This window comes from Ambystoma mexicanum, chromosome 2q (assembly GCF_040938575.1).
Source record: "Ambystoma mexicanum isolate Mex_15411 chromosome 2q, UKY_AmexF1_1, whole genome shotgun sequence".
Classification (NCBI taxonomy): domain Eukaryota; kingdom Metazoa; phylum Chordata; class Amphibia; order Caudata; family Ambystomatidae; genus Ambystoma; species Ambystoma mexicanum.
Window position 1 is genome coordinate 837,852,781 of NC_090924.1, and position 22,425 is coordinate 837,875,205.

The window sequence follows — 22,425 nt, forward strand, 5'->3', positions numbered from 1 at the left end:
CCCAAAGTGGGGCTCCTCGGACTTCAAATCTTTGACTCCCTTGCCCCCCATAAGTTGAAATTGGAAAGGGGAGGAGGGTTTCCGGTGGTGGTGCTCTCAGTCGGAAGTTGTACCCACGCACGTCTCCATTTTTTTAAAACGCCCATTTTCCTTGCTTTCAACATTCATTTTAAACACCCTTTATTCCCGAAAAGTTTTAATGTATTATTGCATTTTTAGTGCACTAAGTACCATTACACAATACTTACTACATACATAACACAATTTCATCATTACATTGTACATAGACATTCCGACATGCAACATGGACTCCAAAAACTTTAAAACGTTATTTCATTAAGACATTTTCATCAAAAACTGTCTCATTGTATCAAATCCAAATCCTCTGTAATATCGCTCATCACCTCCTCAATTTGATCAAACACATGCATCAAATATTTCGCCACGGCTAAGTTTAGGGTCGTGCCAAAAGTCTTTTACTGTAATCGCAGAGGAAGATTTAATAAAGGGTTCACAGGTCTGTGACCTCACATTCATCATCGACGGGCAGGACAAAACTAAGTGCTCCAGTGATCCCGCAACCGTTCCGCGCAGTCTGCACAGGCGCAGTTCCGTAAGGATAACCAGTTTTGGGCCCAACACCGCCACTGTTGGTAGGCAGTTCAGCCTTAACTTGAGGTAACCATGTCTCACTTTGGCCCAAGGGAACCCTTTTCAGATACAATCTAACCTCAGTCAGCGGGAGATAGAGAATGTCATGTCCCTTATACAGTTTCGGACGTCCTAAATCCCGTTTATCAGTTAATTGGTACCACCTTTTCACCTTCTTTTTCAATATTTTAGCGGAGTCCGAACTTCTCACGTCTAAAATGCGCATGAACAGCTCACATCTTTTCCTGAATCCGCGTACAAAGGGATTCGAATCCCCCACCATCATGGTATTCAGATCAGAGTCGATGGGCCTCATTACGACCCTGGCGCTAGGTGGTTAACGGTGCCGTAAAAGGCTGCGACGCCGTTAACCACTTAGCGCCTTACTACTAGGTCCCTTTGCGGGGACCCGACCTGAACGGCTGGTCTGGACCAGCTGTTAAAGTAGGGACCCGCAAAGGGACCTCGCAGGCAATTACGGTACCGCAATTTGCGGTACCGTAATTGCAGCCTTCCCCATTCCCATTGAGCCCTATTGGGCAAAAATGGGAATAGGGAAGGGCCATGGGGAAATGGGGAAATACCACCCCGCCAAGCTTGGAATGGGCGGTATTTCCCCATGGCGGACTTGTTACAACACCGACACCAACCATGGTGCTAATAGCGCCATGGTTTAGCGCCGGTGTTGTAATGAGGGCTGATGTGTGGTTTCTCTGCTTTTATTATATTGAAGAACAGGGATATACTCACGAATTGTAAAATTCCCGAATTGAAGGAGTCCATACCAATTTACAACACCCTGATGCTTGAAACTTTCTAACCTGCACAAGACCACCAGACACCTGTGTACTGCCCTACTTGCCTTCACATCACAGAATTGTTTCACACAAGCATCTGCTATATAAAATGTGTAAGTGTGTATGCATTCTTGCTTCACTATTTTCATGTCAACTTAGATACATCGCAGGCTAGCACTGTGGCGTATACACAGAATGAGTGGGCTTTGGAAGGCTAATGGCTCCTTCCCAGTGACTTGTCAGGGAAAGGGGCCATTATCATTCTCCATGTCACACTTGTGTCTGCCCAAGCCCAGTAATAAAAGATAAGACTTGAAAGAAATCTACAAAACAAAACGTTATCAGGGTTTCTCAGAGGCAAATCTCCATGTTTTACACTTCAAAAAGCACCCTTTTCCTGGTTTTCAGGAACAAGGATGCGTACCACACAATGGTTTAAGTGCCACCACCGGGGAGGATTCAATTAATTGTTTTGAGGGCAGGAGCGATTCAGTGGGTTTGTGGGAGGCGATCAGGTTTAACAGATACAAGTATTTCGATTCTTTGTGGTGCCGTTTGTAATAAAACAAAGACCTTGACTTTGCCACGTCATTTCACTGGCAACCAATGAAGGTACTGTAGAGAAGGGTGAATGTCGTCTTGCCGAGTGATGTCATGATTCAGGACAATGTGCAGCTTGCTGGCGAGCGTAGAGTTTCAGCCTTCATGGACGGCGTTACAACTATCCAGTCAGGGAGGAATAGGGGCAGGAGAGTATCCAGCATTTCAAGGAGTGGAGGGGTGCGGCAGCCACGAAACAAGTCCTGCTACTTTTCCCCACAAAAGCAGTGCACACCATTCCATAAGGTCTCATTCACCCCAACCCCCCCCCCCCCTGTCCACAATCAACTGTTTTGGTAACATTAGTGGCAGATGGCATTTTAATACATACACATACGAAAACAATAAAACTGCAGGTTCATTACAGATTCAGGTAACTCATCTATTAGAGCTCTATCCAGGCTCTGTGGGGCAAAATACATGCAAAACTCCAAAAAAAGGAGCATCATTAGTCTTTGATACTTAGAGGCACCATGGAAGTGACTTTGGAATAAGTTGCCATAAGTGGGCTAAGTGGCAAATGACTTTGTGGTGCAAAATGCCCAAATTGCACTATTACTATATATGGAACAACTCTATAGTCATCAGGCTTTTTTGTAACAGCATGATATGTTAATATAAGCTATGAAGCAAATCACTTACAGAGCTGCAGATAAAACACTGCGATTAAATGATTTGCCCAGGATCACACACTTTGGTGAAACCAGCATGTGGACAATTTAAGCAACTGAACACATCTTCCCAGGTTTAGGTGATACAGATATTTATTGAGGTTATGCTTTGCATTTCATGTGCTTAAATAATACTTTATTTATAGCAATGCCTTGGAAGCGAAACACATTCCATAATGAACTAACCTTTCATAATAAGCTAAATATACACCATATACTTCGTCATAAAAATATGTTGAGCAATAAGAGTATGGCTTTAGTTTTATCCTCCCCATCCTGCATGCAGAGTCACAATAGCATTATGCAGATTAACATGAGCCTAATAACTTCCCTTTGGGGTTTAAAGCCTTAGTAATTATTTAATAAAGCATGCAGCTTTATGCACCCTTTTCACTTCTGATCAACCCCATTCACATTTCTTAAGAAACAAAAGCCCCTGCTAACAGTACCCTATCTCACTTCAATGTCTAATGGCCCCCATTTAAATGCTCTGTACCAGGGCAATGAGGGTGCTGAGCAGCAACACCGTGCTCGCCACCCTCATTGTCCTGCCAGAGGAACACCTCTCCCGTTCAGTACCCTGTGATGGTGCTGAAAGGCGGACGTGTCCCACTGCCAAATGTCCTGGCCTGGCTCTAAAAGAGCTTCTCGGAGGGGCAACATGCCCCTCTGCGTCCCCCGCTCGGTACTCCAATGGATAATGGCATGTGTTACTATTCGAAAATGACTGGGCGGCGAGAGGAACAGTTTTGTGTTGTGCAGTAGTTGCTGTGTGTAGAAAGAGTGAAATTAGTACAAGCCCCAAAGGACAGTGTGACAGTGAGGTCTTGGCTTCTAGAACTCTAAAGATGCTGTGGTCCCTGTCTTATGATGGGAGATTGGCGAGTAGAGCGTAGGTTAAGGGTGGCTTTCGGGGAGCAAAGTATCATAACTTTACTTTTACTATACTATATTTATAATGCGCAGCAAATGACCCGGAGGCTTACGGGCACGGACAACGAAAGACAGATAATGCACAAAAGGGCCGCCTAACAGTGCAGGGCGATAGCACGACCTCTCACTATGAGAAAAGGATCCAGTGAGCATCACCTAAACAATGGTCCATAGGATCAGGGGTTTGTGTTGAGCATGTTTTTGCCGATGTTCAAAGATAACTTTCCTCTTTCCGTGGATTAGTGTCAATGTCTCACAAAGGTTTTCCCATCTTGAGGACAAAGAAACATGTTCACTGCCTGATACTCTGAAGTGCTTATATTCGTGCTTGATTACAAATGTTGCCTAACGTGTTTATGAAAATAATTTCTATGGGCTGTAATTAATGTGTAATGTGTTATTTATAACTCACTTAATACCCAGCGGTTTCTAAGCGCAAACCCAGAAATCGAACCTCTGTTGCTCACCTCAGCGTCGTCTTGCTTCCAAGATGAGTACGTTGCCCCTGAGCTATCCTCCCGAGATAATTATTGTTCTATTCCTAACTGGGGTGTTAATCTGGCCTTTCTCATATATGAATGCATTACAGAGGGCGCAGGACACAGTTGATGAGGCAGCCATGTCAACTGTATAATTCCCACCTCAAACGTCCGCTCGAGAACGTGGGTGGAACCTTAATTGAAAGTTCTGTCATATAATCCTGTAACTGTATAGGAGTGGCGCATGCAGTACGTGTCTGACGTGGTAGCACAACAGGGTCCAATGGGATACAAAGAAGTGTCCCTGCGCTAGTGACTCTTGCTAGTCGCAATAGCAGATCACATTTGCACTGAGGGGATATTTTTCTGCACTCTCCCTCCATTGTAGTAGCTCGTAACAAGATGGGGGGGATTGAAAAGCAACAGCTCTGGGTTGCTGTTGTAAAATCCATTATAAATTGTTTACACATTGAATGTTTTGGTGTGTGTGTGTGTGCGATTTACAGAAGAGCTGCTGTTTAAAAAGAACTTGGCAATTGAAAGTATGTCCTATAGATTACAGTTAAGCATATTGCTTTCCTCTCTCACTGCCTCCACAGATATTCTGGTTGATAACTTCACGTGTGAATTTGGCTTCGGATCGGACAAGACTCTGTGCCAGTGGGAGCATGACACACAAGTGGAGCTGAGGTGGGCCATTCTGACCAGCAAAGTGGGCCCCGTTCAAGATCACAAAGGTACATGTGGATCTAAAACAATTATTTCAGAGAGATTTGGCTGGATTCCATATCAATGTGTCTACTAGATGTTCGTGTGGGATCACGATGGGCTTTGCAGTAATACTGTGTGTGATAAAAATAATGACCCCATTTGCTATCCTGAGGGGTGTGCACTCATTATGGCTTCCCTGCTACACGAGTGGTCAAGTCAAGATGAGAAAACGTGGTTTCTGATGCTTTTTAGTCTGCTTAGAATCACATGCTGAGCATATAGTCCGACATCTAGTGGTAATCACGCATTATTGACCCTTTTTTTCGAGGATCGAAAGGGGACGCCGACATGGGCATGACTGTAACACTATCCCTAACGTGAAGTGTAGTGTACCCAAAATGACTCACGCGTCGAGGTCCCTCCGATTGCTTTTTTCTGCCCAACTAGTTGGTCGCCTTATGCGGAGCTCGTCGGGGTTTATATTGCTAATAATTATTCATTGTCCCACGACCGATGGTCGTTTAGTCTATACCCCTATCTGAGGCATAGAAATGCATTTGTGGCAGCGGCAGTTCACATCATGCGGTCCCATACATACAAGTGGTGAGAAAGCCAGCATCCTAGATACTCACAATCTTGCCTGCCCCTTCTTCCCCCCTGTTGGCCCACTCTGTAACCTAATGGGTTAATAGTCTGTACACACTGTAATGCATGCAGTGTCAGCAATTAATCAGAGGCACAGTGTGGCAGTTCAAGTGCTAAGGCTTACACTTCACACGTAGCAGCATCTGCTGTCTTAATGAAGCCTCATGGAGCCCCTCGCTGTCGCGTGAGGCAGCCAATGCTTGTGTCCTGATGCAAAACATGTTGCAATAACTATCGTGTGTTGGTGTTGAAATATGGCTGGCAGCGTTGCCCCTCGGGCATCTGCTGCGCCAGCTCCACACATATTGCACCAGAATCACAACGAGTTAATTCTATTATTTCATTGTTGGTTATTTCAAAGGAGTTCATGTGGGGTCCTCCACGTGCAACTCTGTCCCACCATGGCACCCTCTGTCTGCTAACCTGCTCAACAGAAACCCCCGATCCTATGGACCTATTTCCCATAACAGGTTTTGGGGCACACATGTGGTCAAGTGGCTAATGTGCTACCTCACTCAGACCCTTGAAACTCGGGACCTTATCAAGACTGCACCCTAAAAGTGTGTATTTCTGGGCAAAACACGTTTTATTCAAATACTGTAAATTAAATATTGTAATGGTAGAGTCTGCTGTCTAGCCCTGCCCACATGACAGGCCCTCCACCTCATCCTGCTCGAAGCACAGCTAGGATTCGTCTGCCCACTCCCTACAAGCTACACCCGCCATAATTAAATATGTTTGCTCCATCTTTAGGTTGACGCATGAACAAATGCGCACAAAGATGGTGGGCATGGCCTCTTTAAACCCACATCTACATTTTTCCAATTCATGTCGCTTCACTTTGAGTACACTTTGGCCACTTGACCATCTCTCAGTCAAACTTGCTCCCATGTGTTGCCGGAAAAAGCTCCAGAGATGTCCACAGTGCACCGGTCCATATGCCCTGTTGCAGGTGATCAGGGCACTGAGGCAAATAGGAGGCTCATCACCATAGCCCCCATTCCAAACCCATTTACTTGGTTATGGATCAGCTATGCATGTGTGTGTGTGTCTATGTGTGTTTGCATGAATGTGTCTATGTGTGTTTGCATGAATGTGTGTGTGTGGGTTTGCGTGTGTGTGTGTGGTGTGTGTGTGTGTGTGCGTGCGTGCGTGCGTGCGTGCGTGCGCGTGTGTGTGTGTGTGTGTGTGTGTGTAAGCATGCATGCGTGTGCGGGTGTTGCCTTAGTGTGAAGCGTTCCTTACACTCCCAGGTCTCTAGATAATTGCGAAGGAGATGGCAATTATAACCTGCAGAATCATTTTTTTAGCTAGTGAAATGAAGTATTTTCTCTTCAAATGGCATCTAGATACATCAGCCCAATTAGCAGACAGGGAGGGTGTGCCACCAGGATGAAGGACTCATTGGGAGCTTGAATGCCCCAGCAGGATCTGACAAGGAAGTGAAAAGCTGAAGGCAAGCCATTGACCAAATCTGAAAAGAAGAGAGAAGGGAGGTGCCATTTAAGTCCATGGTGCATAGCGGTCCGCCATTACAATGATCATCTCGAAGAAGTACTCCTTACCTTCTCTGAATACATCATCTGAAATGTGGTGCAGTGTCTGCAGCCCAAAGTGTGATTTCTTTCACTGAAGCAAGTTCACAGGGAGTGCAACAAGTTCAAGGCCCACAGCGGTTAAGGTCAAAACACGAGTGTACCGAGTCATGGAAGGCAATCTAGCCAGATAACTTGCAAACATCCCACCATACTTTTCTTGATCCAGAGCGGATTGCACTTGGGCATAATTGGAGAGGCCTGTTGGCACCCTGGAGGTGCCCCATGGGCCTTTTGTCATAGAATAGGGATCCGCAGCCCTGTGCACCCTCTGCCCTGCACCAAGGGATCTGGCCAGCAGCAGATGTACACGCCTGGTGTCTGACAGCACAGCTTGCAAACAGCTCCAAGTTGGGCCACAGCTTTGTGCCGCTTTGCGGAAATGTATCTAGGCGTTGAAGGCAATGTGCAGACATCATCGTCAGATTGCAGGTCTCTGTGTATTGTTGTTTAATGCTGCAAGCAGCTACATATTGCTATGGCTTGGCTGTCACCGCCCAAAGGTCAAAGGAAGATGGGAGGGGGGTCGTATTTGGAAAAGTAGCGGCACCTCAAATGTGGCCAAAATGCACGAACTGCAATTGATGACTTTTCACAGTAGTGTTTCAGTAGTAGAAGGGGCGCATTTTTAGGTAAATGTGTGGAAAATGGCGCCCTTTAAAGCTTATCGGCCCTCATTACGATCCAGGCGGAAAACCATGGTGCTAGTAGCACCATGGTCCATGCCGGTAACTTACAGACTCCGCCATGGAAAAAGGAGGAATTACCACCCCATTACAAGGTTGGCGGGGCGGTAATTCCCCCTTCCTCCATGGCCCTTCCCCATTCCCATTTTTGCCCCATAGGGCTCAATGGGAATGGGGAAGGCGCTAAGTACGGTACCGCAAATTGCGGCACCGTAATTAGCACCAAGGTCCCTTTGCGGGTCCCTACTTTAACGGCTGGTGTAGACCAGCCGTTAAGGTCGGGTCCCGCAAAGGGACCTCGTAATCAGGGACTAATGGGTTAACGGCGCCACAGCCTTTTACGGCGCCGTTAACCCATTAGCGCCAGGGTCGTAATGAGGCCCATCATGTTGGTTAAAACAGCTAGCTGCAAAGTCATGGGCACACTGGTCTGCTAGACTAGCCCTTCTGGCTTGGCTCTATGGGGCAATAGGAGCGTGGGTGGGAAGGTATTTGGAAGTCACATTTACTTATGACTACCACTCCCCCATGATCCATTTAACAGGAATTAGTTAATCACACACCATTTCCTGTTTGGGAATGATCATCAGGTACCCTGGGCTGATGACCATCTCTGAATGCTTTTGGTCCCCTGCTTTTTGATGCAGGTGCAAGGCAAACCAGTCTGAGTAGTCCCTACATTTGGCCTCCTACATTGCTCGTTCAGTTGTGCTTTAAAGAGTTTTTCTAAGAAGTTGAACAGTGGCGAAATGACAGGGCTCCTGCCCGAAGCAATGTTTTTTCACATTACAGCTCACCTTCCCATCCTCACTATGTCAAATAGTGCTTTCTGTAGGGGATCAGCTCCAGTAAAATCACACTTTAAAATAATTTAGCTCCAACTGCAAGATTTTTAAGATGGATGGTAATGTTAAAAGTTAAAGGACATTTATACCGTGCACTATCACCAGCGGAGTGGTCCCCTGGCGCTCTGGCGGATCTGAAAGGTAAGAGGGTAGGATGGGTTAGTAAGGCATAGCGGGACAAAGATAGAGTGAGAGGTGTGATGTCCTGTTTGACATCTTCAGTTCGGTGAACACCGTTCGCTGAGCATGGGTGCGGTTTACGGATCGGAAGAGTCCCATGTGCTGTTGTGCGAGACAATCTGTGGTTTGTTTTGTTGTTGCAGTGTAGTGAAATGCATGCGGTTTGCTGTGCAAGGAAGTGGTTGTGTTTGGCCTTTGAGAGGTGTATGCAGAGAGCTGAGGTTTTAGCAGATGGGTTAGTGGGGCTGTCTCGTTGCTTCGGACATCTGGGTTAGGTGTCTCTGCCCGTGCTGTGCTGTCTGCTCAATTTTAGAAGCATGCAAGGGTGTATTTAAGGGTACAAGCTCCCATGAATTGCCATAATTCTTTCAAACTAAGCAAGAAAAGATATTTAAAATCATGTTCTGTTGATTATAAGACAAATAACATAAACATATGCACATCAGCATTTCTCATGCAACTTCTCCATGCAAAGCCCTCTATATTATTGTCAATCTAACGCAATGTCGTATTTCTAGGGTTCGACGTGCATTCATCAACAGTGTTTTTTCTTCAATTTGTTTTGGCAAAAATGTTTTTTTAAACTCTTCGAAAAATATGGGGACTGTGGATAAGGTTATATAAGGGGTGGGGGGTCAGGAATAGTGTAACATTAATGGGGGGGCTGGTTAGGAACCCCCAAAAATAGAAAACACATTTTTAATGAGTTTTTTTCAAGAAGAAAAATGACAAAAAACCTCAAAAAAACACTGTCGACGAATGAACATGGGACCATTTGTAGAGTTTGAGTCTTGTGAATATTGTCCCCCCTCATCTCCCGCTACCTTTTCACCCTTTAAAGCTCCCATGACTCCAGCTTATCCTTCCCACCGCCATTGCTGGGCACAGAGCTGCAAATGAACAGAGTGTTTCCAAATTCCTGATGGAGGGCAACTCAGTCTTCCTGAACAGCCCCGCTATCTCCATCTGCTGCAGCAGCGAGCGGTCCCAGGGTGCCAGGGCACAGCTCGCCACGATGAGATGTATCCATCTGTTGAGCCTAGATAATTAAAAACAAGATCAGCAGCAAAGGCTTGAAAAGCTACAAAGTCACAGCATTTGCAAATGAAACAGTCCCAAGCGATAGATAATCTGCCTGCCAGCTTCGCCGGTCCTCAATGAATCTTTCAGTGCATGCGGCGGACCACAAACTGGGTGCACATAATCCAACTGTGATTTCATGAAATGTCATCTTTTTCACTGCATTCACTGGACTCAAATATTCCCCTATTCTAATGCAGTATTTTTTGTCTCAGCAGGAGATGGAAATTTCATTTACTCAGAGGCTGATGAGAAACAAAGGGGCAAAGTGGCACGTCTGTTGAGCCCGGTGGTTTCCTCTCAGAATTCAGCGCATTGCATGACCTTCTGGTACCTGATGTATGGCAGCCACGTGGGAATCCTGAGAGTCAAACTCCGATACCAGAAACCCGAAGACTTTGACCAGATTCTGTGGACAAAGACTGGAAACCAGGGGGTCCACTGGAAGGAAGGCCGCGTCCTGCTGCACAAGTCTCTGAAGCATTACCAGGTGAGGATTCTCAGAAATCCCAGGTAACATTTGTTGCATTCAGTCTTCGCCAGAGATTGAAGTGGTTCAGACATGAGGACGAATCACTTTGGTTAATATAAATAATTATATAATAGCACCATAAATGATCTCTTGTATTGTCTTAGAACACATTTTGCATTGCAAATTAGCACCTACAGCGAAAGCAGCAGCCAATCAGGTTGCATAGAATGCGGGCTAAATATTACCACCAAAACCTGCATTGAGGTCTGTTGACCGCTGCTTTCACCCGCCCGCCATCTTCAATCCCTCTCCCTGCCTCTTCGTCCATCTGCTCCCTGCTCGCCTTTCCAATTCGCCCTCCCCGGCTTACCTGTCGGTTGCAGCACCGCTACTCCTAACGTGGCCCGGGCAGCCATGGAACTGGAAGAGAGGCTCCATGTAGAATTCCGCCTTCAATTCTCATGGTGGCCTTGTTGGATGAGTATTTGTTTGAAAGTAATGGACGCAATGAGCACATGACACATTCTTTCAAACAAATAAATGGCTGCAGGCAACCAGGGACATACACCCTGGGAGCTAATAGCAACAATCACCCGCCTTGTGGGCTTCACCAGCTGCTGACACTACAGGGGTCCTGCTTTAAGGCTGTCGCTTCACTCTGGCCCGGGCTGTTATTGCTTAGTTAGGAATCGTACCAGTACTGCCACCTCATAACGACGCCTGGTACTAAAACTGCCACTTTGTACATTAAAAAAAAATGCCGAACCCCATTACTGCAACTAAGGTAAGCAGGGGTTCTGGGGGTGTCCTCCACTCCTCTCAGTCATGGCACTGGGAGTCATGGGTTGCGGGGGTGTCCCCCGCTTCCATTAAATGGAGAGCCGGGGACACGAAAGTGTAAAAAAAAAGAAAAAGGCCCCTGCGGCGCCGGTGCAGACCCACGTAAGTGGGTGGGAACTGATGCTGCAGGCATCGAGGGAAGTCGGCGGCACACTTTGGCGTGTGTTGCCATTAAAGTAAGTGACCAGGGGCGGTGGGGTGAGGGAATGCGGGCTACAGTGGTCTATCTGATCACTGCGCCGCGCAGTAATGGTCATTGAAAAGTTTCGCCAGCGGAATTACGGGTGGCGCAGTGATCACACAGATCCCTTAATTATGATCCATTCAACAGTTCTGATAATACTGGTGCATAAGTGGCAGCATTCCAATTTCCCATCCGTTTGCCTTCATCTAGTCTGTAAGCGCAAACAATATCCACCTTCCTTTCCTATAGGCTCCCCCAGAAATCATCTTCCCATACTGTATTAATGGCCTATCATTTATTTCCTCTTTCCTTTCTGTGTCTAATTCGGTCTTGCTAAACACATAGTTCTCTTTTCAAACACCAGTGTAATGTAGAAAACATGCCTGTTAGCCTCTGGCACCCAATGTAAAAGAAAGCAAGCCCGGGTTCCTTCCAGGTGCTCTCCACAGGTAAACGGAAGAAAAGTGGGAGTCTTTACCAGGCTTGGGAACTGGGGTGTTGCTAGGTCTGGAAAAGATCAGGGGCTCAGCTAATGTTGGGACTGGCGGGATTCGGGGCTAGCTATAGCCTTTTGGTTGTAGTCCCTGAGTTTCTATCCGGGCCTACAATGAAAAGACCTGGGGCTATAACCTCCTCAGCCCCCCCCCCCCAGCAACGCCTCTGCTTGGGAATGTTATACATCGGGGGGGTCATTACCATTTGAAAGACTGTTGTGAGAGACATGTAGGAATAAGCACTGACAATGCACAGGATATCCCACCTACACATGAAGGGCCATAATACCTTAATAGTGAACTGCACTGTGAGCAGAGTTTCTAAATCTGAAGCTGGAGTAGTAGTGCATTCTTAATAGGGGCAAGGTCAGCAATGGGCTCCATGCCAGTGTATCATGGGCCATTGAGAGTGTTTGTCTTCCTAAACACCACTGGCGATCATGGCCTCTTCTACTGCTATCCTCCTAAAGGCACCCACCCCCCCCCCTCGTGAATCACCAGCATCCTGCCCTAGAAACAGATGCCAACTGTCAAATCCTGGTTGGCCACGCGCTTCCTGATACCCAGTGGCTCCAAATCAGAATAACTCTTCCCCAGTGCTAATTATTCCACCATTGTCAACCCGCCTCGCATTGCCAATCACCCCAATCAGCAGGGTCGAAAGCAAAGGGGTCACCCCTGGACTGCAGATGCCAGAACTATCTCCAAGAACTGCGGCACACCCTGCATGGGATCGCATCATAGGACATGTGGTAGTGATACATACTAGCAATTCCCATTCCCGCGGCGCAAACCCCTCTCAACATGATTCATACTTCCCAGCGGTCCACAATATTTCAGCCAGACGAGCATTCAGAAAGATCCCAGGAACTCCATGCTCCCTCCCCCAAAAATGCTGTGCATCCTATCGCCCCATGGCCGGGTCAGCATTAACGTCCACACCCACAAATGCATTCATGTCAACAAAATAAAGTGCTAAATGCCTGGAAACCCTTTCCAATGAACATTGAAAATCCCACTTCAAACTTCCTGAAAACAACTTCAAATTTCCCCAGAACACTGCACCTGAGTGGGGGATTCACAATCCACTGATATGGAACACACTCAAAGCAAGCCACCTCACTCAGTCTAGCAACCTCTCCTTCAGAAGAGGAATCATCCTCAGTGCATTGAACTTCCTGGCACCGTGCCAGAGGCGTTGCTAGTCGGGCAGGGGGCGGATAGAATCTCAGGGTCTACAATCAAATGGCTAGCTAGCCCCCAGTCCCGACAATCCCGACATTAGTGTAGCCCCAGATCTTTTCGAGACCTAGGAACACCCCTGCACCGTGCCAAAACGATACTTCTAAGGAAGCCTGTTTGCCAAACTGCAAGGAATCTGTGAAACCCTAGCGATCACTCATGCTTTAAAAGTATGTGATATCAGAAAACTGCCCCCTAACACTTCGCAATTCTTTTTTGTTGGCACATTTATTGTAGCGCCATTTTCTTTTTGAGGCCACACAGCGTGCATGCTTACCGTGTTTGCACTTAAAAAGAAAGGCCCACAGCACCCAGGTAGATACTCTGGTTGTTAGTGGTCGAAGTGTACGAAAAGAAGTAGTAGAACTATGTTCCCTGCTGGCCTGCAGCCTTTCACCACAAACTCCATCGCCACGCCCCCTGTCATGCTCAATCCAACCCCCCCCCAAAAAAACACACCTGTTGTTTAAGGGAATGTTCAGTGCAGAGCACTGAAGTGCATGTTTCAACTTCTTCCTGAACTTTTACTTTAAAACGAAACCATTCTGGAATGATTTCTTTATAAAAATGAAAGTATAGAAACAGTAAAGCATTCAAATAAAAAGTAGAGGTGCCCCGCTGCCAACCTCTCCCGCCCACTTCGACCACTGGGTTGTTAATGCAATAGTCCCCTGTTCAGCGGGCCATACCCGCAGGTAGTAATGACCTGCCACCCATGTTAAAGACCCTCGCTTTGCTTGTGCCTATTAAATCAGAAAGCAGGCCGTTACCACTCAGTGCGGCCTGCCGAACACAGCACTAGTACTTGGCTAACATTCACAGTCATGATATCATTGACTTATTTTGCAATATTTTTATAATAGTATGTTAACTTTTTTGAGTGACTCATTTCATGGGACGGGAGCGCTTTGGAAGCAAGACTGCACATAGCAACACAGGTTCAATCCCCGGGTCCGTACTAAGAAACCTCTGGGTTCGATTCAGGGTCCGTGCTTAGAAATCTCTGGGTATTAAGTGCCTTATAAATAACCACTTGCATTACATTATATGTGACGTCCTAAAATATGAAGTTTTCTTTCTTAATAGGTGATTGTGGAGGGTGAAATTGGAAAAGGAAATACTGGAGGAATTGCAGTAGATGACATCAATATAGCCAACCACATATCCCCTGAAGACTGCCAAAGTAAGTGACGTTTGTGCCAGCACGAATTGATCCTTTCTCAAGAATATATTTCCATGTGTCTACTGTTCCAGAATGCGACCATGGCTGCAGGATGGGTTTCTTTGTCTTCTAACGCTGCACCATCCCAAAGTATACCGTCTACATCATTGTATTTCCTTTTGCTTAGGTTCTTCATTAAAGTGTCCTACACGTCACAATCAGCCACAAACACACTCTGCTACTTTTACAGTTTGAAAATGTGCTTTAAGATACTTTCAGTAGCCAGATTATATACTTATGTATACATACTTGCGTTTGTGCAGGCCTGGGGTTGTGTGCACCTGCGCGCACACATAACACAGTCTGTGTTTGTTAGAGAAAACAACAAGTAAGGATAGCATCATTATTTATCTGGGAGCTTTCATGAGCAGACATATTGCTTCATCAGGCCTTATGCATGCTGTGATCATTCACTCGCTGTTTCGCCCATCCTCGGAGGCTGCACAGGGCACCCCTGAGACTTTGACTTTGCTTTCCCGTCTGCTCATCTGCCTGATAAGTAATGAGTCCCTCTAAGCAGCCTGTTCCCCAGGCCTCTTGGGAAGGAGCTTGCCTTCTTTTCTTTGGGTTCTTGTGATTGCTGAGACAGTCTTATTTTTCAGTCATGTGGCAAGCAATCTGTTACGCGTTCTTCCTTTTGCTGGTAGGCAGACGCCCATGTCTTCTCCTTGTAGCATTGAATGCCCAGCCCCATTGGCTTCCAATTCTGGCGGAGGGATTGAGCTCCTGTGCCTGTTACAGAAGGGAAAATCATTAGGAAACCGATCAGTACCCGGCCCACCTCTGCCCACTAAAGGTGACATATGTGTGAATGATTATAACATCCAAGAGAAATCTGGGGTTTTCGCAAGTATTTTAAACTGAGAAGTAATTTTTATTTAGTCCATCTTAATTATTGTTTTTTCGATTTATTATGTTATTTTCTTCAACATTAAATCAAAAATGAATCGGAAAGAATATTAATTTAATGTTTAAAGTCTCTCCTTAATGTTTTCCTTTGTTTAGCCTCTGGGAAATATACTCTTCACTAATCTTTGGTAAACGTTTCATTAAACAAACATATATAAATGAAATCCCCCTTTTCCTTGTGGTTCCTTCCACCCAACAACTGACCGCACATTTCAAATGGTCAAAGCCCACCCAATCATCCTTATTTTGCATCCTGGAGCAATTATATATTCAGGTGCTCTGCATGATGTTGCCACAAGTTGTTTGACCAGACAACTGCATGGAGAATTGGGAAAAGGCATGCAACTCAATGGATTGGTTTACATAACACTTTGCAATGCATTTTGGGGACAATCCTGTATGTGTGTGGAAGGAGCTCATGCATGTATAGCTATAAAGCGCTCATCTAGTGACAGAGCCCGATGCTCACTGAGGCTGTTTATTGAAGGGATAGTTACTAAAAATGTGACCTTGTGTGTGACAGAAGTTTAATTGAGCATTTGTTACATGGATGTCCTTTTAGAACACAGGTCACCTGTGGATGAGTTAGATGTGGGTGTTCTTTATAAACAGGCGAATCCATCAGAGGTGTACTGTGAGTGCACGCTCCATGCACAAATAGGTTGCTGTGTCCTGCAAAGATAGCATGCGGGACACAGCAACTTATTTGTTCATGGAGTCTGCACTCAGAGGGCATCTCCATGTACTGAGCCGCTAGTATTTACTTAAAAATACTGCATTTTCCTTTGCTTCGGTTCACAGTATATTTAAGCAAAGCATAAATATCTTGTAACAAAGGTCCCTGCGCCCTGCTTACCATGGCCAACAAAGCGCGCCTATATGGGACCTCTACCCAAAGTGCTCCACCAAAATGGAATGTCCAGCTTCGTTCCACTCCTGCCTTCTTTCATAGATCCACATCTCACCCCCAACCCCCGCTCCTATGGTCCAAGAGAAGGTACTGGGATTCTTTATCACGCTTCTTGGACTCTTACAACCCCTCCTTCTGGTCTACCTTTCTTCTCATCCTTTGGCTATCATCTCCCATTTTTCTCCAAGCCTTTTCCTATACCTTTTTTTTACTTTATACAGGACCCCAGTCCCTGCTACTAACTTTATAGATCAACTCGATTCCTTGCTATACTTTCGTCTCCCCCCCTTCTTTCTACTTGATGACTTTAACCTTCCACTTCTTACTGCATCTACTCAATCTCCCCTTCTGTCCCTCATTGACTCCTATCATTTAAACTTTCTTTATTCTCCCCCTTCTCACCAGCAGGCTCTTCTCTTGACCTTATCTTCTCACCTCTCTCCTCTGCTGGGACTATCACCACCTATACTGTTCTTTCCTCGGATCATCTGGTACTTTCAGTTCCTCTTCCTTCGTCCTCTTCTCACCCTCTCTCAATGCCCTCTTTTTACTGTCACAATCTCTGATCCTTCAACTCCTCCTCTTTTATTTCCTCCCTTTATTCCACTCTTCCCCCTTTCTTCATTTTCTCTCCCCTCTCCAGATGATGCTTCAAACTCTCTACAGTCCTCAATTTTGTCTACATTTGAGCACACCTAGCCTTTCTCTTCCTCTACCCCCTCTTGACATCCCCCCACCCATGGCTCACTCCCGCACTTTCCACTCTCCACTCTAATCTCTTGGTGGTTGAGTGATGCTGGAAAACGTCCGAGCCCGTTCTGACATCTCTGCTCTATTATCAGTGCATCCCTCTTATTATCTAGCTTTGCTTTCTGCTAAACAATGCTATTTTTCGGACGTACATTATCCCTTCCCACACCCATTAGTTCATTCAGCTTCTATGCACAATTCTTCCCCCCAACATCCCGATCCTTCTCTTCTTTCATCTCTTTCTCCCTCTGACTTTGCTAATTACTTTACCTCTAAAGTCATCACTCTTCGATCATCCTTTCTGCCTGCTGCTGCCCGCCCATAGTACCCCCGCCTACTCTACCCCCTACTCCCTCTCTTCATTTTCACCTTTCTCTGACCTTGAAACGTATGCCCTTTTTGCCCGTGCCCATCCTATTGCCTCAACTTCAGACCCACTTCCTTCCTCCCTCATTCCCCAAATCTACCCTCACCTTATCACTTATCTTACCTTTCTTATCAACTCCTCTCTCACCTACTCTTGCTTCCCCTCTTCATTCAAACATGCGCTTGTTCTCCAAATCCTGGAAAAAGTCTCTTTTGAACCTTCTGTCACTACCAACTTCCTCTGTCCTATATCTCTCGTGCCTTTTCTCTATAAGCTGTTGGAGTGCACTGTCTACTCCCAGGTTTCTTTCTATCACAATCTTCATTCAATTCTTCCTCCTCTTCGATCTGATTTATGTCATTCTCCTTTTACTGCGACTGCCCTTCTACATCTCTCCAATTCTGTTCTCAGTGCTTGTCATGCTAAACGTTCCTCTGTTTTTATACTCCTCGATCTTTCTGCTGCTTCAATAATGTTGTTCACTGGGTTCTGCTTTTCACTCTCTTCTCCCTGGCTGGTTCTAGTTTCAATCTTAAATAATTCCACTTGTAGGCATCTAATCACTCTTACTCTGTCACTTCGGCTGGAAAAACCTCTTCCTCCCACCCTCTTCTCTATGATGTCCTCAAGGGTCTGTACTGGGACCCCTCTGTTTTTCACTCTGCACTCTTCTACTCTCTGCGCTTATTTCTTCCTTTAACCTCTCATACCATCTTTAAGCAGATAACACCCAAATCGTCTTCTCCTTTTCTGGCTCTTTGCACCCTACTGTCTCTAGTTGTCTTTTTGTCATTCAACTATGTATGTCATCTAACTTCCTTCATCCTAATTTCTCTAAGACCAAGGTCATCCTCTTTCCAGCCACTTCTATTCCTCTCTCTTCCTCCTCCATCCTTCTCCTTTCCTCCTTCTCTTCTTCCCTTCTCTACATCAGCTTTTGATCTAGGTGTTATCTTCGACCTCTCTCTTGCCTTTTCTCTGCATACCTCTAACACCGCCCGCTCCTGTTGCTTTGCTCCATTCAATATACGTCATGCCCGTCCTTACCTCTCATTTCATGATACTAAGCGCCTCATCTCTTCTTTGGTCTTTTCTCGCATCAACTACTGTTCTACCCTCCTCTTTGGTCTACCTGCCTCCCATCTTGCTTATCTCTGCTCTATTTTCAATTCATCGATTTGTCTCCTCTTTTCTCTCCTCCCTCGCTCCTCTATTGCCTCGTCTTTGCTATCTATGTATGTTCTTCCCTTTGAGCCCGTCTTCTTTTTCACTTCTTGTCTAATATCTTTAAGTGTAACCATGGTCTCACTCCTTTCGATCTTTCCTCATTGATTTTGCTCTATTCACCCTCCGGTGAGTTACTGTCCCAGAACCAGTTCTTGCTTTCGGTCCCCAAACTCCCCTGTGCTTCCTCTCATTTCCGTTCCTTTGCCCTACTCTCCCTCAAGCACTGTAATTCTCTCTCCCTATCCATTCCTCTGCCTCCTTACCCATTTTTACAACCAATCTCAAAACTCATCGCCTGTCTGCTCTCTCTAATAATTGACTCTAATAAATGACTGTTTTTCTTTTCTCACTGATTATTTGTTATTTGGAAAGTATTACCTATAGTCCGTTTTTAAACCAATTCAGCGATTTGACGAAAGTGCTATACACATAAACTGAAATACAAAATTAAATACAAAAATAATGAGGATTTTACCTAAGTGAAAAATAAGTCATCATTATTACATTCCCCAGGTCCATAATGGCATATAAATTACAAAGAAATACTACCACTTAAAGTGGGAGAAGGCAGAGGCAGGAGAAGGGAGCATGCAATTCAACAGTTAATATCTGAAAATGAATGCAGTTGTGATCAGATACTATGTTTATTGTAGGAAACAAGAGCCTAACAAGTCTCGAGATTAATATGCTTGGCATTGAGAAATTTAGAAATTCCCTGTATTTTTGGCAGACGGGTAACACCAGAGAAATTTATTAGAGATCAAATTACTATTGATACAAGTAACAATGTCATACAATAAAGGTTATGGGTGTGCAGTTACACGACTTTTGAAAAGACATGCGATAGCCAAACATTTGAAAATACCACGTTATGTTCTTAATTGGGATAACCCACAAGTCACTCTGGTAAAGTGAGAAAAAAGTGAGAGGGAACAGAAAGGGAAGGATTAGAGGAAGAAGGATGGTACAAGTTTTTCCAAGTTTAAATGATTACATGTTTTAGATGCAGCACATTAGGCCATTTTGCCAATTTCAAGCCGTTTGTTGTAGCTAATCATAAATGTGCTAGTGTACGAATGTATTCTTGGAAGTTATTGGAAGACTCCCAAGTTACTCCCACAGGATTTTACTTATTTGTGGAGCTAAGCCGGTCATGCATACAGCAAGAAAAGTTCCCATGTCACAAAGGAAAGAGGGAAATAATAACTGGGTAGGCACATAGCAGAAGGTGTGATTAAAATGACAGATCTATCAGAATTAATTTCCCCCACTGGGGTAGCACAGAATTCCAATGGTAAGATCAGAGTGTGTAATGACTTGAAGGATTTAAGCAAGTACATTCTTTAGAAAAGATACTTTTTCCCTGCCTTTTGTGATATGTAAAATGCTATTGGTGGTGCTGATATATTCTCCATTATTGATTTTTTAACAACATATCATCAAATACCCCTTCACAAGGACTCAAAACAATATACCACTTTTGTCACACCACTTGGAATGTACAGTTTTTTGAGAATGTCCTTTGTACTGGCATCAGCTGCAGCATTTTTTTTAACAATTGATGTCTCATACCCGGTAGTAGAAAACATGATGAGAGGTTGAAAGGGATTTTATGAAAGTTAGAGGAGACAGGTTTCACGTTGGAGTTCAGAAAATGCAAATTTCAAATTGGGGAAGTGGATTATTTTCTTCGTAACCTGTCCAAGGGTGGTTATAAATTAAAGAAGGGTGTGATGGAGGCTGTCAAGGATGCACACTGGCCATCTAATCGGGAACAATTATACTAATGTCTGGATTTAGCTGAATTTTATATGGATGTTTTTAGAGAACACTCATCCTTTAATGCAATGAATGAGGAAGGGTGTGGAATTTGTGTGTGTTCATTTGTATGAAGAAGCAATGAGGAGAGTAAATGAGTGAATCTGTGGTGCTTTGACTTTCAGTGTGTTGTGGGGGGTTGTACCTGGATGTCCTTCCATCATCACTGTCAATGCAAGCCAAAAAGGTCTAGGGGCTGCATTGTCCGAAGTTGATTAATCTAAAGAGAGAGTTGTATCATTTGTGCAATGTGCTGTGTCTGAACCAGAGTAGAGATAGTCTGTCATTTAGAGAGTGTTATTAGCCAGTTTCTGGGGTACCAAGACCGTAACGCAGTATATGTGAGAATAAAGGGTACTTATCAGATGGGGTCGCAAACTCTTGGTGGGTGTGTAGTTAGTTCATAAGATAACCAGAGCTGCCCCGAGGGTAGTGAGATTAGGTTTGAGACTTTTGGACTTTAATTGTGATGTTGAATATCGTTCTGAGAAAATAACTGCACTGGGTTAGGTTAGGGATAGATATTTAAGGTCTGTAACAGTGTCTGGGAAAGATGTACTTTTTCTGATTTTGATGCTATATCATTCAAACTAATGACCAAAGGTGGCCGTCATAGAACAGATGACCACAGGATGAGTCATAGAATTATTAGAGAAAATATTAAAAAGAGAAAGTTATTGAGCGACTGTTTAGTGATGCATCACCTCAGTTTGTTTAAAAGGAAATAGAACTGTATACCTGGGAGAAACAATTCTGTTGGAAGTTCACTTCAATGTATCACCAGCAAACTAACAGCATGGTGGAAAGACTAAATTGGGTGGTAAGTATTTTATTTTACAGCAGACCATTACAAATGGGTTGGATAGGAGAGATGCATTGAAGAAGTTAGTGTGAATCATGAGAGTTAGTCTACACAGTACTACTGCAGTGTCTCCTTTAAGGCTTATGAGAGGTGGGGAGACCCCAAAACAAATTCTCTCCTGTCTGGTTGATGGATACTTTGGGCTAAAAGAGAGTATAATGACTCAAGATTCAGGAAGTTTGGAGCAGGAAAGAAAATTGGAGTGGGTGATTGTATGACCTTCAAATGGAGTACTCAAAAAGAAAAGCCAAGATCCAACTTGTCTAATTCACTCAGAGTGGTTATGGTTTTCAAGAATTTTGTAAGGATAGAAAGAAGAGTAGCGTGGAATAATGAGTTTGAAAGTCATATGTGGAAAGGGCAGAGAGATAAAGAAGGATGTGGAGTGTGGGATCAGGAATGCTGGAGAGGGAGAAGAAGAGACTCAGGGGTCCAAGGTAAATAGAGCTGTGCTGGAAGAGGAATGTATGGAAGAAGACTAAGTTAGCAGGAGTAGTAATGTATTTAATAGGCCTGTCAGGGTCCGTCACACTGTTCAATTCAGGCAAGTTGTCTTTTATAAATGAGCTTTAGTGAAACATAAAAACCATTCAGTGGTCTTAAATGGTCATTGAATGTTGAACTGTTATGTTTCACCTCATAATATGCTCTGTGGATATATTAGAATTGTTTGAAATGGGTCTTCAATTGTTTTTTATTAAAAGAAGGAGGATGTGTCGTAACTTGCTAGTCTTCTAGCTTGTTCCGTTATACTATCATATGGAATGTCAGGGTGAAGGATTCCAAAGTTGCTAGTAGTGAGGCCCGGGGACTAGAGGAAGCTGTGAGCATCTATGCAGAGTAGTTTACCTACTAGAGTCCCAGGGGTCTGCAGCCTTTGGCTCTCCAGATGGTTTGGACTACAGCTCCTATCATCCATAGCCAGCATAGTTAATTACAGGAATTGTAGTCTAAAAAATCTAGAGAGTGATGGTTGGAGACACATCTACTAGACTAAAGTGCTTTATGATAATATTCACCTGCCTCCATTGATACTTTACCTTCTTCTTGGCCCCAAATGTTTTCCAAAATAACACCTCTTCCCACATTTCACTTTCTTTTCCCTACAATCTACATATCTTGAAATGTCATGTAGGATGCACATAGCAGTTAGATGGAGGAAAGTTAATATTAGACTTGGAAGTGGCTGTAATGGGTGCAGGATATTGATTAGGTAAGCCTGAGAGCGGTTGTGCAGTTCCTTGTGTAAAGGGCA

General features: G+C 44.6%; 1 protein-coding gene across 1 annotated transcript in view; it reads left to right on the plus strand.

The window, feature by feature from the left end:
• The window catches only part of NRP1 (neuropilin 1), a 279,683-nt gene that overhangs the window by 246,856 nt on the left and 10,402 nt on the right, over positions 1-22,425 (plus strand). The window contains 3 exon segments of the mRNA XM_069648055.1: positions 4,731-4,868; positions 10,092-10,363; positions 14,192-14,288. Coding sequence (XP_069504156.1) covers positions 4,731-4,868; positions 10,092-10,363; positions 14,192-14,288 — 507 coding nt within the window.